Here is a 21,086-nt window from a genome sequence, read left to right as displayed (position 1 = left end):
CCTCTGGTCTCTTGGACATCCTCCTCTGTCACCGATCCTCACCCAGCTGCAGTCCACACTAAACAACTCCCAAGCTCCCTCCAATATATCTCCCCCTCTCTGGATTGGCCACTTATTCTACCAATGGCTTACCTTGACATCAGGGGTGTTACAGTGGAGGGCTTGGGGGTTACATAGGAGCTTTAATCCCTGCACCCTTTTCTACATGGCTTTGCTGCATTAGGGAGTTGGTGAGCTGGCTCTTCTTCTTTTCTGATCTGTGGTCTTGCACAAATATTGTGCAGAGCGACGCCAGGTCCTGCCATGGTACCGTCCTGGCAGGTAATAAAATGATGGGAGGAGGCCTGCCTATACATTTTCTGACACCCACGGTTGTTGGGGTCGGGCTCCCTCCCACTCCTGACAGGGCTGGATCAACGGCCCTGTCACATACCTTCCCTGTGGGCTTACTGTCTGGGGATAGTGAGACAAAAAAACTATGTTGGCTTGTTTTAGTCCTGGCCGATGTTACACTGTGAAGGAAAATAGCTATAAGGCCAAGAACTATCTCAACACACAGGGATTGGAGTCTTTATTGCGAGCCATCAATACAAGTGGAGCATGATCAATCACTAATCAGAACTTCCTCCCGGTAAGATAATATCTCAAGCTATACACAGCCCTTTTTTAAGGCTAATGCTTCTAATTCAATAACAGAATAGTTGATTACTCTGGGTTGCAGTTTTTGGCTTATGAAAATGATGGGTTTTTCCTCTCCATCTTCTACCTGTGACAATACTGCTCCTAGACCAATGCTTGAGGCATTCGTCTGCAGAATAAACTTTTTTTAAAGTCTGGCATAATAAGGACAGGCTGTGTACATTTGCTCCTTTAAGCTGTTTAAAAGACTTCTGGGTACCATAATCCTATTGAACAAGATTGGGACATTCTTTCTTCAAGCAAACTGTTAATGGCCCAGCTAGTTAGGAAAATGTGGGTATACATTGGCAGTAACAGCCAACTAATCCCAGGAAGGCCTGTATTTCTTTCTTTGTTAGTGGTCGTTTAGTTTGTTGTACTGCTTCAACCTTAGCTTGTTGGGGCAGGACTTTCCTAATTCCAACTTGGAAGCCTAGATATTGTACGGAGCTCCTGGCTTGATGACCTTTACTGGGATTGGACTGTTAAGTGGCTCTTCTGGAGTGGTGTGCATACTGCATCAAGTTGTCTTAGGTGTTCATCCCAATCTGCACTATATATAACAATATCATCCACGTATGCACCCGCATAATCTCGGCAAGGCTCCAGAACGAAGTCCAATAGGAGCTGAAATGTTGCAGTTGCCCCATGAAGTCAGAATGGTAGAACAGTAAACTGGAGTGAAAAAGGCCAACTTTGCAATAGCCTTCTCATCCAGGGGGACCTGTCAATAACCTTTTGTTAGGTCAAGGGTAGAGCTAAAGTGGGCTGGCCCCAAGTGTTCTACGAGTGTGTCAATTCTTGGCATGGTGTCCATGTCAAAATGGGAGATATCATTGAGTCGGCAGAAGTCGATATAAAATCTCCATGTTTGATCCAGTTTGGGAACAATTACCAATGGTAATGACCACTCGCTGTAGGACCTCTCAATTACACCCAACTCCAGCATTTTCATATGGTTTTAGGCAGATCACTCTACCCATTGGAGTGGATATCTGATGGGTAATCCTTTGCACCCTTGCCGGCCTTGGCGAAAACCTGTCAGAATATTTTGTAATCAATTGTACGAGTTCCTGATGTTCCTCGATCCCCAGGCCCGTCAGGATCGTTACTCTGTGTATCTCTGTGGGAAGTGGGGTTGTCCGGGTGTTGTTTGCATAAAACAGCGATAGCTGGGGATTATTGCTCTCATGCCATGCTTTTAACTAATTAATGTGGTATAATTGGGAAGGTTTGCACCTATGTGCCTCTTGTACTTTCTTGCGAGAATGTTGTGCAGCACGACGCCAGGTCCTGCCATGGTACCATCCTGGCAGGTAAGGAGATGATGGAAGGAGGCCTGCCTACACATTCTCTGGCACCCAGGGATTGTTGGGGTCAGGCTCCTCGTCAGCCCTGGCAGGGCTGGATCAAAGGCCTTGTCACAACAGCCTGCAAGCAAAGTTCTTAGGAGTCCTATTCAAACTTCTCATCTCCTTCTCCGTCATCAGGGGACACCAGCCCATGTATTGCCACCACAAAATTATGGAGTAGTCATTGCAACCCCTCTTCTCACTTACTCACTACACATGACATTTTTCTTGTTTTCCTAAATTTGGAGTATTGCAAAATCTTCTTCTTAGCCCTAAAAATCGATTTATCCTCCTCTCTCCTGACATTTACCTCTAAACTCCTCCTCCTGGGTGACTTCAACATCCACATGGACTCCTCAATCAGGGTTTCTACTCTCATCCACCTCTCCCTCCCTCTCTATTCTCCCCTCTGGTCCTATCCGTTCAGCTAGACACACTCGTGATGCCTTCATCCATATCAACCTCTTGCTCTCTGCTCCACTCTCCACCACGCTCTCCTGGTCAGGCCACTCCCTCCTCTCCTCCAACCTGAGTCCTCTCGGCCATCTGACCACATCTCCCCCAGCTCTGCCAGCCTTGTTCACAGACATCCATCCGATGAAACGAGTGTCAATTGCTGCCTTCGCCTCCACCTTCACCCCCTACCCCACTGCTGACTCTACTTCTGACTCGGCTCTCAATGACCTCCTTCTTGCCATCCCTAACACTCTCGACATTTTCGCCCCTGTCATGACGATCCACCTGAAACCTTCCACCAAGCTTAACACTTGGTATGACTCTGATCTATCAGCCCTGAAACGCAAGTGCAGAGCTGCTGGATGGAAATGGCAGACCTCAGACTCACCCTCTGACAAACTGGCCTGCTGCCTTCTCCACAGGCAATATCGTCTCGCCATTTGTTTCAAAAAGAGGGCCCACATCCAGGCTCGCATCTCTGTAGCATACAACAACACAGCTGAATTCTTTAAAATCTGCAAGGAACTAGCCAATCCTTCTGCAGTCTGCACCTCACCTCTCTCCCCCCATCCCCCACAGGCCATCTACACTGCTCTGCCATCCACAACACTACAAAAACTCAGGACATCATGAGTACTATTTCTTCCTTCCTTTCCCTCTTTCTCCCTCCCCGCCTCCCATCCCCCTGCCACCCTTGCCTCAGCTCCGTCATCATCCTCTTGCACCTCCTTTTCTCCTACCACATTTGAAGAGGTCACTAGAGTTGTCCACTCTATGAAGGTCTTCTCCAAACAGGTCTCCCACTGTTCTTCCAGGACTATTCAGGACAACATCGGCTACCTTGCCCCTGCACTTGCTGATTTCTGATATTATTCTCTTGCTACCGGGTCTTTCCCCTCTTCCCTCAATCACTCCCTTGTGCAGCCCCTCCTGAACAAGCCTTCCGCCGACCCCTTGTGTCTGGCTAACTACTGCCCCATCTCTATCACTCTATTCCGTGGGAAACATCTGGAGAAGTTGGTCTTCCCCAACTAACCCAGCATACTGAGCTCGTTGGTTGCCTACACAACCATCAAACTGGATTCCGAGCATCCAAAGGCACGGAAACTGCTCTCCTGAACATTTGTGAAGAACTGCTTGCATCTCTTGACTCTAACTCACCTGCTGTCCTCAATCTCAATCTCTCCTCTGCTTCCAATACTGTCAACCACTCTATTCTCAGAAAGTGACTCCATGATACCCTTAGTATCTCGTAGCAGGCACTAAACTGGCTGACCTCCTTCGTCCCTGACCGTCCCTCCCAGATTTTCCCGGTCTCTTTCTCCACTTGTGGAGTTCCCCAGTGCTCTATCCACTAGCCCTGGTTCTTCAACATTTATCTCTCCCGCTTGCTCTCCTTATCTCTACTTTCTCCCCACACTTCCAGTGTTATGCAGATGACACCCAACTATTTTTAAAACTTCTCACTGAACCTCTTCCCACTTCCTCTACCATTCCTGACAGCTTGTCTGCTACCCAGTCTTGGTGCACCTCTAACGATCTCTGTCTCTATGCCAGCAAGACTGATCCATCCTATTGGTACTCCTGTTCCCTCTTTCCTCCCTTCACTCTGGCCATCCTCTATGGGCTCTCCCCCCTCATCTTCCTCTGAAGCCAGAAACCTTGGAGTCATCTTCAACTCCTCTGTCCTTCCTTCCTCACATCCTGGACCTTGCCAAGAATGCCCATTTCCAACTCCACCTCCTCAGATGTACCCTCACTTTACTCACTTTTCTTCAGAAACTCAATATCTCTAGAGCTCTGGTACGCTCTAGGCTGGACTATTGCAATAGCCTCTTCCTTAATCTACCCTCTTCCTCTCTCTGCCCCCTCCAGCTTATCCAGAATAGGGCTGCAAGACTTATCCTTGGCCTCAAGCCCAGGGACCGTATCCCTCCAGCCCGAAAATCTCGACACTGGCTCCCAGTTGCTGCAAGGATCAAATTGAAATCCCACTGCATCACTCATAAGGCTGTCTGGGGCCTCGGACCACTCTATCTACAACTTGCTCTCACCAAATACTCTCCCTCCAGATCCATCTAATCATCCGGCTCCAACTCTCAGCTTGTCAAGTGCTTCTCTTAGCAGTAAGCAGATGGCCAATCTCTTTCCTTGTCTGGCTCCTTCCTCTGGAACAGCCTCCCCCTTCCTCTCTGTCTTAAGCTGGATCACCTCAAATTCTGCAAGCTCCTCGAGACCAACCTCTTCCCCTCCTCCTCCCCCCTCTCCCTGCTGTGCTAACCCCCAGTCGTTGAGATTGGTAGCCGGGCCCCTTATGTGTCCTCCTGGGCCCTGGTCTTCTGTCTAATCACCTGCAGCCTCCACCCTCTCACTTGCCTTTGGGCACCCACTGGCCTGTGGTGTCTCACAGGACCGCACTTATTGTACTTTAAGGGTACCACTCTCCTACCAAGTGGTCACTGCCTGGCACTTACCAGTTGCCATGCAACTGGCTCTCTGGCACGTCCCCCCAATGTGGAACCTCTAGCAATTACCATCCTTCCCTGTCCTTTCTCTCTCTCTGCACTTGCACGTTCTGAAGGTTCACAAGGCCTAGTAGGACCACCTCTGCCTTTTGCTCATCATTGTTTTTGCTTTTTTACTCAGTTTTATTGTTTTGTTCCCTTGTTCCCTCCCCTTGCCCTGTGGGTGCTTTGAAACATAATTTCTTAATGTATAAGCGCCTTACAAATGCACAATAAATACATAAATAAAAATAAATGGCAACCAGATGGATTATGAGTACTGTGGATATTGGGGAAATATCTCTGCCGCATTTTACTAGCTACTCTGACTCCCCATCACATCCCACATAAAATGAAAATAACATTGCAATACCTTCCCACAAGCCCATCACACTGGGAAACTGGCATCCCTTAGTGGTATACATTTACCCATCTCTACCAGTACTGCCAACAAGGTCCTCCATTACAGTATGCGTCTCTATACTCAAACATCGGCTCACTTGTTGCCGAACACCGGCTTCACCTCTGGAACTACTTTCCACCACAGCTCCCAAGCTTCCTCAGATTTATAGGCATCCATGAAGTGACTAGATGCAGAACACTCACCATTTTTTCAAACCAACGCAGAGTTTGCATCTTCCTTCTGTCTCGTCAACTAAACGCCACACCAAAGGCCTGCAAGTCACATCAACAATATGACACCTTTCTAAAACTTTCAATAACGAAACCTACCAAGGTCTGATGTGTCTCACAATACAACAACATAAGGTGCTGGCTACGAATTGTCCGGCACTGCCTCTACCAACCAACAGGACTGACGTGGCTGACACTACAACAGGAGGATAGCTTAGGGGCAACACGTTCGCCTTGGAACCAAGGCGACGGGGAGAAACACAGGTTCGATCCCTGGGTCTGCGCTTAGAAACCTCTGGATATTAAGCATGTTATAAATAATCAATTATATTAATTACTCTGTCTGCTGTGATAGATTCATAACGCGATTAATACCAGCAAGTTGTTTCTAAGTGCAGGAGCGCAGGATTCGGATTCAAACCTGTGTTGCGCTGCGTCATCTTGCTTCTAAGAGAAACTTGTTGCCCCTGAGTCATCCTTCCTCCCCATACTTGTGTGTATCATTGTAACATAAACATAATGTTAGCTGGGCATAATGCATACTGGGATGATACAACCAATCTTAGAAGTGTGTCAATATTGGCCTAATGGCAATTAGCACTATGGAAGAGCAACATAAGAAGTTATCCCAAGGCTGTGATCCATTTGCACAGAATAACCTCCCCCACCCTGTTGTTTATTTGCAACTAGCAAGATATAGGTGGGGCTTTGGGTTTCCCTATTTTCCTAAATCTGATATACCTACGCTCTGCACGTATTTGATTACTCAAACCCATATATATACAAATAATAAAGACGTGGGTCAATATACCTGAAACGCAAGTTTATAGTACCTAGATCCATGTTACTTCATAGCATGCAGTCAATGTATTCCTGACATTCTGTAGCCTGTACTCAATATACATGAAATTACCTACCCTCTTGTGATTATGTTCCTGACATTTCATATAGACCATCATTCATTTACCCATAATAATCAACACATATACGGTGCAATACAGTCACAACATTCCAGAGGATGTGAATTGTATATTAATCTCTGACATTTTACAGCCTGTTGTCCAAGTGATTTAATATTGCACACCCTATGATGTATGTACCCTTCCTATTAAACAGATAGTGGTCAATATATTCCTGATTTTCGAAACCCTGAGAGGCAAACACTACTGACATTCTGCAGCATTTGGTCTATGTGCTTTATATATTGCATACCCTGACGCTACTGAGCATCAGACCTGACATGTGCTCAACCAGCACACAGACAGGGAGCAGTGGGAGATCCATTCCAAGTAGTGACACAGATGTAACCTCTGTTGCCCGCTGGTGAAATCACTAGGGAGCAAAACATATCCAACCTTTAGAGGAAGGAAGAAGGATGATACTAATGGCTTAAATAACTTGCCAAAGGGACGGGGAGTGGAGGTGAGAGAGAGGAGGATGATGATGAGATTACCAAGGAGAAGGTATGAGGTGGGAGTTGAGTTTAAGGCATAGTATGAGTAGTGGAGCAGAGGGAGGTAGAGCACAACCATGATTGGGAGGATGAGGCGAGGACGAGAAGGGCGAAGTGCATGTAAAAAAAGGAAGGGTGAGAAAGAGAGTGAACTAAGGGAGAAAGTGAGGAAAATAAAGACGAAGATAGAATGAGAGAGGAGAGGTAAAGAGATGGGAGAGGAAGTAGAGTGGGGGTAGATGAGGAGTGAGACAGGCCGAAGCGAAGTGTAAGCAGATGATGGTTTGTCTATGTCTCACTAATTGGATGTTCACCTCTTCTGTTCTTTCTGTCTCCCATCTATCCACAGCTTCCCTCATCAGAGGAAACCGAGCCAACTGTGCCCTCTTCTCCAACAACCTGGACTGGGTGGTGAGCAAGCTGGACCGACTGGAGGCCTCCTCAGGTATGGAGTATGTGCAATCTCACAGACTGAGGGCAATGCCTGGGACATTACCAGAGAATGGCTGAATAGGTACACCACTGTGCCTGATCTAGGAAAAGGATATAAAAGATGGTGGTGGCCAATATGAGAGTTATGAATGTCTGAAGGTTTCTAATATAGTTCATAATATTGCCTTCAGGATGCTTCCAAGCAGTATGGGCACATGAGAAAGGTAGTGTAGAGAGCAAAAAGAGAGAGGGTAATTGATGAAGGAGTGAGGCTTGAATAAAAACTAGGGAGTAACCATGAGGTCAAAAATTAAGGAGCACTGTGTGATAGGGAAAAGGGCAGAGAGGTCCCAGGGTGGCAATCCCCTCCTTCTCCCCAGAGAGTCTCTGTAGAAAGGCCCATCCTGTTGCATGGCTCTCACTGGAATTAATATATTTGCCTGGAGAGGCCAGAACTAATGTTAGTTACAAGGGGACAGTGCAGGGGCACTTTCTGGTGCACATCATTTCATTGCCACAGATTGATGTAGCTTCTGGTAGGACAGGGACATCAGGGTTTGAGCGTCATCTCCCACCCCAGGGTGCTAATAGACAGGCTGTAACACTGCGATAGCCAACACCGTCCAGACCGATGCTGCGGCACTCAAGTCCTGACCCTATGGTGCTTGGACGGCTACAACATAGAGGCTCCATTGGACCGAGGGCAGCGGCTGAAGAGAGCTGTGGTTTCATTTGGAAGTGTTAGGCCATGTTGGGCTGACCCAACAGGAAATCCTTGAATGGCCCCACGCAGGCCACTTGTAACCATCGTTTTGGCCAACCAGGGTCAGTTTGATGGCATAAAGCATTTGCAGCTGATAGTTTTGAAACATTTTACTGACCGATTGTTCTTTAAAATGTATAATTTAAGCAAATGAGGGATACTATTGTATGCTGCTTTGCCTAGATTTATTTTTTGTCCCTATTCGGGTCTGGTGCTAAAAACGGCTGTAGAACGCAGGACTTAGAACGCTTCCATATTACTCCAAGGTGCCCTGGTTGTGCAAAAGGACGGAGGGCAGCAGCAAAGAGAACATTACTGAGCCTGTCACTTGTAACTAGAAGATAGGCACAGTAATGCTAGATTATGTCACCTGGGCATTTACAGAGTGCTAAACCATTGGAGTGGGTGACCTCATGAGAGAAGATGTCCCAGATTTATCAGGTCCTTTAAGTGCTTGGGTAGTTTGGGTAGCTTGGGTAGCTTTTAAGGAAATGAAAAGCATGTCGTGTGATCCTGTACAAGTGTTTAAAAGCTATGTTTGTACACTTTTCCAGTGGTCCCTCCCTTATGCTTTGTGATGTCAATGGATAACAGGTGAGACTGGCATCCGTCAGAGTATCCAGTGAGCACCTGTCCCGTATTCTCACCCTCATTACATGCAGAGCAGCAGCAGGTCACAAGAGCAGACTGATCTCACAACTGTTGTGGCCCTGAGGTAGGCCTTATAAGGAAAAAGAGGACACGGAGATGTGACTTGTATGTTAGATCATTTATTTCTAACTAACTTCTCACTTCCTCCACTCCGCCTCTTCCCCTCATCCTGTGTCCCTCCAAAAGGGTTCATGCTGCAACATGGTGCTGCCTCCACAACACCTCCCCCACACATATCTCCTTACATCCACCTCACATCTCCTTGATGATTCTGACTAGCTTCCTGATGGTTCGTCTCAGCTGCTTGGCTCCTTCCCCGTCACTCGTTGTCTTTCCTCTGTCCTGGGTCGGAGCAGACCCAGGTTCCAAAGTTCCATCCACATCGGGTATGAGGTGTATGAAGAAAGATGCGTTCAAGGTAACCTTCTTTCTTTATCTGTTGGCACTCAGCATTGTCTTTTACCTTAGTCACTCTCAGGGGGACGCTCTCATACTGAGAGTCAGTCATTCTTTGCAACCTCTATTTGACCAGAACATCGTCACCCTCGTTGAAGACCTTCAGTTTTGCCCCTCTCTTCCCATCGGTCTATTCTTTCACCAGTTCTTTCCCTCTTGTGTCTCTCTCTCTCATATGTATACTTCCACGTCCTCCAGTTCACCCTCTACTGTCCACGTCGTCTCTGGTGCTTGGGGAATACTAGTCTTCATGATGTAAGCAATCATCAGATCGCCGGGTGGCACTCCGTTTGCATTATGTGGTGTGTTCCTGTATTGTCATAGCATTCTGCACAGCACCTGCTGTATTGGCATCCAGTCATTTATAGCCTTCTGTACCACACGCTTTATTGATGCCATGAACCGCTCAGCCATCCCATTGGCCTGGGGCCACAAAGGTGTTATCTTGTAATGTATGAAGCCCAAGTGTTTTGCCAACTTGTGAAACATCTGGCCAATGAAAGGCAGCCCATTGTCCATGTTCACGATGTGGGGGATGCCCCACTCACTGAAGACTTTACGCTAATGACCTTGGTGAACGCTGCAGACATTGTTTTCTTTACAAAGGGGAATCTAGAGAATTCATCTATCATGACCAGCAAATAATCGCCTGTCTCCAGTTGCCCATAGAAGTCCATTGCGACTCTGTACTACACCATATCAGGGATCTTAGTCATTTGCAGTGGGAGCGGTGGATCGCTCTTCGATGATCACTGACAGGGGAAACACTTCCTGACCACCTCCTCCACCATGGTATCCATACATGGGAACCATACAGTTTGCCCGAGCATCTTCTTGGTGGCCTACAGCCGCCGATGTGCTTCATGTGCCGTTACCACCAGTCTCCTTCGAAGGGTTGAAGTTATGACCAGGCAGCATCCTCTGAGCAGTATCCCTTGATCCGACACTGCCAGCTCCGTGCTGACTTGTGTCAACCATTCCATCTCTCTCTTGTCGGCTCACAGATGGCGTTGGAACTGTCGCTTATAGTCTTTCCATTTACTGGTGTGTGTTAGTTCTATAGCCTTGGGAATGTGCGCAATGTCCTCCAACATCAATGCTAGTGGCATGGCATGTTCAGTGACAGAGCAGAGATACTCTGCATCACCCTCTCTTGGTGGCTGCTGTCATGAGCCCGGGTGCCATAAGATGTAGTCGGCTGGGTTGTTATCCCCGCCCGCTCTGTGGACAATGTTGTAGTCATATTCCTGGAGGCGGATGCCCCACCTCTCGATCCTGGGTGGCATCTACGTCCATGGGTTGCCAAATAGCAACAGGAGGGCTTTGTGGTTCATCACAAGTGTAAATCTCTTTCCAATTATGAAATGTTGAAAGTATTTGCACACCCAGACTGCATGCAAGGCTCTCTTTCTCGGCCTGGTAGTCTGCACTCTCAGTATGGGACAGTGCTCGACTGGCATAAGCCACAATGAAGCTCGCTGGTGCCTCCGGTTGTTCACGCTGGGCCAGGATGGCCCCCAACCCCACTGAGCAGGCATCAACCATAATCTCTGTGTGCCATGCTGGTTTAATATAGGCTAGGTGGGTAGAATTTGACAGCTCCGCCTTGACAGTACTGAATGCCTTCTGGCAATCCTGCAACCATCGGAATGGCTTGTCCTTCCTAAGTAGTCTCTTCAGTGGCTCTGTGGTTATGGTGTATCCTGGTAGGTATCTAGCACAGTATCCCGCCATGCCCACTTATGTGGGAGCTCTCTGATTTAAGTACCTGAAACGCGCTCTGAAACACTTGTGTATGAGCGCGATATAAATAAAATATCAATTCATTTCAATTCAATTCAATATCTTCTAAGGGTCAGGTTGCATTCCTTGACTGGAAAAAAAATGTCATAGAATCTTAATCTGTCCTTGTTAATGTTGCATTTCTCCTAGTTTAACGTGAGTCCAGCAATGCACAGGATGTCGCAGACTGCCATGAGAGCTTGATTGTGCTCCTCATGGTAGGTCCCATAGACCAGAATGTCATTGGAGTAGTTGAATGCCGACCTCACGGGACAGTTGCCTGATGGCCTCTTGAAATATTTCCACGGCCGAGGAGATCCCAAAATGAAGGGGTTTGTAACAGAACAGCCCCCATAGGTGGAAAATGTTGTGATTGTCCTCGACTCAAAGTGAAGTTCCAGCTGATGATATCCCTGGTTGAGGCCCAATTTGGAAAATAAATTTGGTGGCACAGTTTAGTTGGACAATCATGTCTTCTGTTTTGGGTCCTAGGTGTCTCTGTATCACTGTGTTGGCCACTCTCATGTCGATGCATAGTCTAATTTTGTTTCCTTCCTTTGGCACCATCACCAGGGTTGACATCCATGGTGTTGGATGCACCGTTCTCTCGATTATGTCGTTGTCCATCAGCTGTTGTAGTTCCCAGGATACTGCCTGCTGCAGGTGAAAACCTACTCTCCTGGGGTGTTGTCGTACAGCCGCACCTTCTCATCAATGTGTAACAGCACTCCAGTGTCTTTCAGCTTCCCCAGTCCCTGAAACAACTCTGGAAATGTTTGCTTCATAACTTCTTTCGCCATCCTCGCCCCTGTCCTGCCTGTGACTATTTGCCTGCCGGCAGGGTCTTTGCTGCACTGGACCACTTCATTTTCCTGACAGTGGACATTTATCAGCCCAAGCTCATTTAATGTTCGATAGCTGATCAGGCACTTCCCACTGACGGGGCTCCTGAGCAGGTGAATGGTGGTGTTAGTCATCTTCTCTTTGTGTGACGGTGTTCTCTGGAACTGCCCAATCGATGGTAGTGGCGTCTTGGCTCCCCACTGGAAGATGTGCACCTTTGACTGGGTGAGATCGCTTTTGTCCCCAGTATGAAGGAATTCTTGTTCACCCATTATATTAACGGTGGCCCCTGTGTCTATCAGGAAGCAATGTGTCGCCTCTCTGATCTTGACCGTCACCTTCGGGCCTTCAACCCCTTCCTGCTCACCATGCAATAGATTGACAATCTCATCACTGTATTCCGGGTATGGCTCCTGTGTGTATCCGTCGTACTCATTGTACAGATCTCCAGGATAGTCATAAAGCTCTGGGTAATACCCTGCTTTAACAGTTGATCTTTGCACGAAGTTTCCCTGTAATCTAGACTCTGGTCCATGACTCTAATCAGCCTCCGTGGCATCTGCAGGTAGGTGGGTTCTGTCTGGCTGTAGGTCACCACCCTATGGGTATCGGTTGCCTTGCAGGCAAGAACGGTCTTTCTTCTCGGAAGACGGTATGGAAATGCCATCCATGACACACTTTGAACATCACTGGCTGACCGCAGGACACATACCAGTGTGCAGGAATGATTTGATGAGAGATGGGGTGTAATTGCGCTTTACACCATTACACTAAGCAAATGCAATAATAGTTCAATGTTTTAATTAGATCCGGAACAGCCGACACATGTTTCGACACACAGGTCGTCTTCAAGGCGTGCATGAATAAGGTTAACGAAATCTTGATAGACTCCTAATGGAGACTAACGTGGTCGTACCCCGTCACATTAGGACGCCACTCGATTTGACGAGCGATATACTTGATTGAGCCATTTCGGCGCCATTTGTTCTCTTCGTGTTACTTGCACGATTATCCGGGTACGACCATGTTAGTCTCCATTAGAAGTCTATCAAGATTTCGTTACAGAGGAACTGGTTTATTCCCTCGTAGCGAACCTTAAACCAACCAATAATCGTGCATTTGTGTTGCCTGCCTGCACTGCCAGGCAGCAAGCCCAGAATATTGCAACCTTCATGACCACCTTTGTGACCAAATCTTTGACACAGGGCCGGGTCCCTGATGCATTAAAAAATGTGACAGTGACACCACTATTAAAAAAAATCTAATTTGGACCCAGCCGTTCTAAAAAAATATTGGCCTGTTGCCGGCCTATCGTGGCCAGCCAAAGTGTTGGAGAAAGTGGTCACTTACCAACTTGACATTTTTATGGAAAAAGAGGGATTGCTGGATGGATTTCGTCCAAAGCACGGGACTGAGATAGCTTTGCTGGCAGTGCACAATGACTTGTTGGAGGTCGCGGATAATGGCGGGTTTACCCTCCTGTTGATGCTGTACCTATCCGTGGCCTTCGACACTGTCAATCACGGAGTCATATTAGATTGTCTAAGGGGCGTTGGGAAGGTCTTTTTTGGCAGATATATCCCAGCGGGTGACATTTGGGGGCTACACCTCAGAACCTATTGTTTTGAGCTGTGGGGTTCCTCAAGGATCCTCTTTGTCTCCACTGATTTCTAACCTGTACATGCGTCTGGTTCTAAATATTGTGAAGTTTAACGGGTTGAGTTACCACTCATACGCCAATGACACTCACCTTTCTATTAAGACCGATAACATGGAGGACGCCTTCATCAAAGTTAATCAATGTCTGATAGACATTGATAAATGGATTGTCAAAAATCAGCTGCAGCAAAAACCGAGATTATTTTGCTTGGAACCAAGCAGCGAGTCCTGAATGCTAAGGAATCCTTTACCCCCAGTTCCCTTGGTGATAAACTACAATGTGCTCCAAAAATTAAGAATCTGGGCTGTGTGTGGCAGGAGAACCTAGGAAGTGAAGCTCAGGTGGGGCCAAAGTTAAGGCAGTTTACTACTCACTGCAGATGCTACCATTCCTACCTGTGGGAGACCACACGGCTCTTGTGGGGGCCATGACAAATACTCTCCTGGACTATTTTAACAGCTTGGTGGCGGACATTCTGGCCAAGCAAATGCACAGGTTACAGAAGGCTGAGAACACTGCGGTCAGGCGGGTAGGCCGGCTGGGTAGAAGGGAACAGGATTCCCTGCTGCACAGAACCCTTCACTGGTTGACGGTCGAGGACCGGATTAAATTTAAAGTGGCCAGCCTAATTTTTAAGTGTGTAAATGGGCTGGCCCTGGAGTACCTCAGTGCTAAGGTTTGATGACACTACCCCGCAAGGGCGTTACATTCAGGGAATCAGTTGTTGCTGAGCATTCCCCGCACAGTGTGTGTCTCCAGAGGCGATAGGAGGTTTGGAGTCTATGGACCCAAACTGTGGAATGAGCTACCTTTGGAGATTAGGCCTTGTTAGTCATTGGGCCTCATTACGAGTCCGGCGGTAACTGAGCTGGAAAAACCGTCAGGTTACCACCGGACTCGTAATACCATTCTGCCTCCGTGATTCAAGGAATTACCAGGGCATTACGACCCCAGTGACCCGGGAATTCCGGAGGTGGAATTGTGTAAGTCCCCATTCCCATGGAGTCCAGTAGGACTCCATGGAGATGGGGACAATGGAAATACTGGATCCGTCTATGACGGAGCCGGTGTTTCCATTTCCACCTGTAGGCGGGTGGTGTTAAACCCGCCAGGTCAGACCTGGCGGAAGTGACACCTCCCGCCTGCAGGACTCTTAATTAGCCAGTCCGGAAAGAAAGGTGGTGGCGGTTTTACATAATGAGGCCCATTGTCTCGGCTCCGGACGGTACTTAAAACCTTTCTGTTCAAATAGAAGTTGGCCAGCTTAGGGAGGGTCTATGTATATGAGTCATTTATGCCTCATTTTGAGGTCTTCGTTTCCATCTGCGCCTGTATACAGTTAAGTCTGTCCGGAGCACGGTACAAATGTTGAAATACAAAAACAAATACATATAACTGACACAGCATAAAACAATTAGAAATTGAGAAAGAGGAAACTGATATATACATTTCTAAGGGCCTCATCACGAGTCGGGTGGTAGCCCTTAAAAGCAGCGGTAATAGGGTTACTCCCGCATTTACCGCTCTGCCCAATCCCGAGTCTGGTGTGTTTACCCCCAGCTCAGTGCTGGGGGTAAACACGCTGGTAGAATGCCAATTTTAGGTGCATTTACCACCAGCAGTTTTACTGCACAGTAATTGCGCTGAAAATTCCCCATTGGGTCAAACTGACTCAATGGGGAATGGGAAGTAACGATTAGCACCCAACCCGTGATCTGGCGGTAATGGGGTGGGCGCTAATGCAAATAAAGTTGGGTGGCATCCCATTCAGGGTACCGCCCAATTCGTGATGAGGCCCTAAATGTTGAGCGGCACCCCAAAACGTTACTGCTTGAAAAGTGAATATTAGTGTTACCTGCTTGGTACAAGATCCTTCCTATTTCCATTTTGGGGAACTATACCACACCCAGCTGGACAACATTTCAGCTCTTTAAGGAAGTCTGGTTCAGTCTCACACATTATGTTGTGGAGTGTCACTATAGTTATTTTATCTCAGTGGCTGCTGTGTAAGGTCTAGTCCTATTTCTATGTTGGTGGCGTGTTAGGGTTACTGGTTTGAAAATCTGGTCAATTTACCTTGTGGCACTGTAGATGAATCGCAATGCATTATTGCAGACAACTATGGTTCTGCCAGACACACTGGCAGCTGCAATTCCACATATTCAGTGCTGGTACTAAATGCAATACTAGGTAGCTGTTTGGGCTCCAACAGCAAGTTCGACCCTGTTAGTAGAAAAGGTGTGCCCATTGCCAGCGGAGGCAAGCAGCAAACCCCATTTTTGATTTTGGCTCAAAGGTGACACTTAGATGCCATCTATGATCCAAAAGTAGAACTATAGAACTTGTAGATAGGGGGAAATGTCACAGAAGCCAACCCACTGCTTGCCTACAGACATGGCAAGGACTGTGGGTTGCCCTTCTCACTAATCTCCCATCCTCACCTACCAAAGCCCATGGCTGACTCTTTTCCCCTTTTGTTTATCTTGGGCACCCTGCAGGTTTCACACTGATAGGTTCCCCAGAAATGGTGCATCTGATTGCCACATGTGAGAAACCTAAGGGTATTCCCACTCTTAACCCCCCATGGATCCTTTGCGCAGGTAGCCAGGGAAAGGCCATCTCTTTTGGAGATGACCCTGGGGGTGTACAAGCGATGGAGGATCACATGGGTGGAAGGTCTTTGCGGAGTGGGGTGCCCTTGGTAGAGACATGCTATCCCCCTTTCCTGCAACAACCAACCTGACCCTAGCCTGACCTTTATGGGCTATTGTAAGCCGATTTCCCTCACTTTGACTAATGTAACATATGACAGTACTGTGACGAGGAAGATGAGATTAAGAGGAATGAACACCACACATTTTCACCACTTAGGTACTGGGATGCGGAAGCTGAATCTCGAGCATTGGGACGGCCAAGGATGTCTTCCTAACTATAGTCAGGCAGATCTAATTAACCAGGCACACCGGTAGCCTGTTAGAAGGCTGCAGGTACATAAAATGAGGGAGAAACTCCAGAAGGGCGAGAAGCAGGGAAACGGAGGACCTGCTCTTTGACAGAGCAGCCATGGAGAGACTGATCCCGAAACTAGTATGCCGGCAGACCGAGAGCACAGAGGACACCATCCGCATCCACTGCAAACCAGAAGGAGAGCCGGAGCAAGAAGTATCTGGCAGGCGAACCAGACTCGCGACAGCAGTGTTTTCTGGCTCTAGAAGTAGAGCAGAAACAGCAGAAGCCATCGGGAGAAGGAGCAGACAGCTGGTGAGTGTCATGAGGGCACGCAGACACTGGGGAGCTCTGAAATGGACGACAGAAAAGTCCTGGTCCATGTATTTTAAAAACCTGACTAAAAACAAACATGCATTTGACTTACCAAAGTGCATTTTGAATACCGAACTGAAAGTAAACCTTCATCTAACAGCAAAATTGCCTTTTTGAATACCGAGCTGAACAAAAACCTACATTTAACTACCCAAGTGCCTTTTGAATACTGAATGGAAAGCAAACTTATATATGACTTACAGGAGTGCATTTCAAACTTATATTTGGACTTCAAGAACCAGAATACATTTACAATACACAAATGTTTTTCTTTCCAGAATGTAACTTAAACCTTAAGCAAAACAAGTGACTATTGAAATGAGAACAAAAACCAAGGAAACCCTTGGCGCAGAGGAGCAAGTGCCAAGGAACTGACAAGAGACTGACGAGCCCAGGGATCCTGGTTACGTGACCGTAATGGGTGAACCGTGTGGTTTGACAACTGTGCCTAGACCAGTGAACCCCAAATACTGAAGACCCAGCATATTGGGGAAAACTAACTGATAACACAAACCACAACAAGTACACAAGGTGAAGTTGAAGTCTTGGGGAAGGGAGCCCTGAGGCTGAAAAATCTGTTTATGTTGTCTTGAGAGCGAGGCATCCAGAACCTCCCCTTTTTGTTTGGAATTGTGTTGCTTTAGACTTGGGGAAGGGAACCCCGAGGATTATCTTGAACTATGTTGCTTGGAGCTCGAGAGAGAGAGGTGAGCTTGATACATTTGTGGGACTATATTATACTTGGGGAAATAAAGCAAAGAGCTGGAAGAAGTACCAAACTTTGCATTGAACTTTGCTTCTTTGGTTATTAACATCCCTACACATTGTTAGTCTAAATGGTGAGGGCAATTATAGGTTGTGGACACAGACAGACTTACAAGTGGAACTATTTTTCTCGGACTTGTCTTAGTTTTATCCTGATAGGGAAATCTCACCTTAGCATAAGGCAAGATAGACTTTCAACAATCCTGACATTTGATTTAATAAAGGGCTTTAGTTTGAAATATACGTCTGTTGTCTGTTCTTGCTTCATGATGCCTTCACATACAAAAGACCTTCTACAAATTCAACATAATTATTTTAGCAAGACCTTCAAACCTGTTTATTAGTTTCAAACGCTCATATATGTACAGAAGTTGGTATTTGAACAGAATAGCATTACAAAAAGAAATAATACAGTGACTTCTGTCTACTATTTGAAAAGATACTGGAAATTCACCATGATTACTTAATTATGCCCTATATAGTAAACACTTTAAAAGCAAAAATGTGTGCTAGTTAGTGTTTGAACATAATAATAATAATTATTATTATTAATACACTGTAAAAAGACTTCCATCAACAGAAATCATTTTACTATTTCTAGCCAACTGTGATTACTTTAGATGTTAGTTCACTCACTATGCGATTGTTACTTTTACTCTTGGGCTCTCTTTGGTGGTCTGAAGGGTTCATATCCTGTGGAAGGGAGCTACATAGCTATTAAATATGTTTCAAGCTCAAAAGTGTGTGCAAGTTAGTGTCTACACACATTAGCATTGCTAAAAGAAACAGTAAACAGACTTCCATCTTTAGCTTGTAAATATTTGTTTGTCAAAGCTAAAAAAATTTATTCAAGTTAGTGTTTTTATTCAATAGCATTACTAATAGAAATAGTAAAAAGACATGTGTCTACCGATCTACTATTCATCACAGAAATTTGGCTTACAGAGAATTACTCTGTGGTAATACACTAGGGCATCCCCCTTGATAACAAGATTAAACCAGCCAACTAAACCAGGAAGAGAAGAGGAGAAAGCTTTCTTCATATCTATATACCACCTTCATAAAATCCCTTGAACTGCGATAACTTGTCAATCAAGGTTGCTAACCTCTCTCCAGACCACCCATACCTTGCCATACTGGGCCATTACAATCTTTGGCTGGAAAAGAAGGACATAATAGTTACAAAATCACTTTCAGCAAAGCTGTGTACCCTACACCTTGAGCAACTAGTAAAAGAAGTAAGACCTACAGCAGGCACATCCTGGATATAGCCTGTTATACAACAAAAATATCACTGTCGTGGCATCCCAACTACCTCTGTATATGGAGACCACCTCCCCATTCTGTTCACCATTTTCACCCAAGCTGGACTAGTAACAAAATTGAAAAAAGACTTCCTCAACATTGATTAGGCCCTTGAAGGACAGAACACTGGACATGCTCCTTTAGAAATTAGAAACCTCCAAACCTCTGCAGCCATAGAGAAACCAGACAAGAACTTCAGATGATCAGTTCCACAACCTTCACCCATAGGTACCCATAGGTACCCCAAAACCTCAACATACTGGTCCCAACGATACTCTTCAAATGCTCACAAGTCTCTAAATGATTCACCCAAAAACTGAACCAGCTCAGAAAACAAAGTGCTCTTGTGTGAACCAGGAGGGAAAATGACTTACCAACAAACAAAATAAAATAGCATATTGTTGACATCTCTGGACTATACAGCAAAAATGATTAAAGGAAAAGGAATGCAAAACACACTCCACATAGAGCATGTGCAACATGTCTTGGAAGAACTGTTAAAAATTATCACAAAAGTTAAAAACCCTATAACCTCCAAGACATGTCTGATCCCATCCCAACAACTCTGTAACTCCACAGCAGAACACTTCAGAAGGACATTTCTATGTATCCACGACCATCTAGACAGGAAAAGACCAAAAATACTAACCCAGAAATGGAAACAGTATCGAGCATTGCCCCCAATATCGACACAATATTTCATAACCACCATCAATGCCAATAGCCCAGCATGAAGGCCTGAAGACACATGTTCCCCTCAAAATTAACAGCGCTATTACCCAGTTGTTCTGACTCACCCACATATTCGAATCCCTCCTCATTATATCTTTGGAGTACACCTTCAAAACAGCTTTTGTTAAGTCTCTGGTCAAAAACCTGAAGGCTACGCAAGACTCTGCCAGCTACTGACCTGTCTCCAACAAACTAACAACCTCTTGCATGTGCCATAACACGGCTTCAGACAATGAGAGGAATACGAATATGCACTTTCCTCAAGCTGGGACATGCTAAAAGAAGGTGAACACAAACAGGTCAAGTACCCAGATTCTCCTCTGTATCTCTACAGCATGTGACAATATCAGACAAGAAATATTTGTACAATGGGCCTCATTACACGGATGGCGGTGAACCATGGCGCTATTAGCGCCATGGTTCATGCCAGTAAAATACCGGCACCGCCTTGGTGGAAAGGGGAATTACCGCCCTATTCCAAGGTTGGCGGGGCGGTAATTCCCCCTTCCACCATTGCCCTTCCCCATTCCCATTTTTGGCCCATAGGGCTCTATGGGAATGGGGAAGGCGCTAATTACGGTACCGCAAATTGCGGTACCATAATTAGCTCCCTGGTCCCTTTGCGGGTTGGATTTTTAACGCCTGCAAAAAGCAGGCGTTAAATTCCCCAACCCGCAAAGGGACCTCGTAGTAAGGCGGTAAGGATTTACCGGTACCGGTAAAATACCGGTACCGGTAAACCCTTACCGCCATCCGTGTAATGAGGCCCAATGACTTTAAAGGGATTATTAAGGGAAATCACACTATGCAGGATTACATACTCCCTGACAGGCATGAAGAGACCACACAAATGACACCATTAAGGTCACATCCTAGCATCTTCATCTGTGGAGTACTCCAAGGATCCAGCTTTTCACCACTTATCTTCAATGTATATAGGACCCTGCCATTTTGGGGTGCTGCAAATGCTTTTGCTACTACAATAGATGATAAGCAAATCTACAAAAAATGGAACTTCAAATAAACCAAATCTCAGCACGAGCCGTGCGCAAGTCAATTGATGGATGATGAAAAATCAACTTCTAGTCAACCCAACCAAAATGATGCTCTGTGGCACCACACCATCCACCCCCACATCAATCCCTTGGCCTGAAGCACCTGTCCACAGCTGACTACAATGATCAAAAAACCCTGACTCTTCCTGCACAGCACCTTACACTTGAACCTCATGTAAAAGCTATAGTAACCAGTTTCTTCTTCTAACTTTGAACTATTCAGGCATCGTGCCATACCTGGCCTT

At 46.3% G+C, this 21,086-nt stretch overlaps 1 protein-coding gene across 8 annotated transcripts in view; it reads left to right on the top strand.

Moving 5' to 3' along the window:
* RYR1 (ryanodine receptor 1) overlaps positions 1 to 21,086 on the top strand; it is a 946,449-nt gene that overhangs the window by 210,934 nt on the left and 714,429 nt on the right. For all 8 annotated transcript variants that reach the window (XM_069644325.1, XM_069644324.1, XM_069644319.1 and 5 more), the window contains one exon: positions 7,426 to 7,521. In XM_069644325.1, coding sequence (XP_069500426.1) covers positions 7,426 to 7,521 — 96 coding nt within the window. The remainder of the gene's footprint in view (positions 1 to 7,425; positions 7,522 to 21,086) is intronic.

The sequence above is a fragment of the Ambystoma mexicanum genome, chromosome 2p (assembly GCF_040938575.1).
Source record: "Ambystoma mexicanum isolate Mex_15411 chromosome 2p, UKY_AmexF1_1, whole genome shotgun sequence".
NCBI lineage: Eukaryota > Metazoa > Chordata > Amphibia > Caudata > Ambystomatidae > Ambystoma > Ambystoma mexicanum.
Note: the sequence above shows the minus strand (reverse complement) of the source record. Positions and strands in the feature narration are given on the sequence as shown.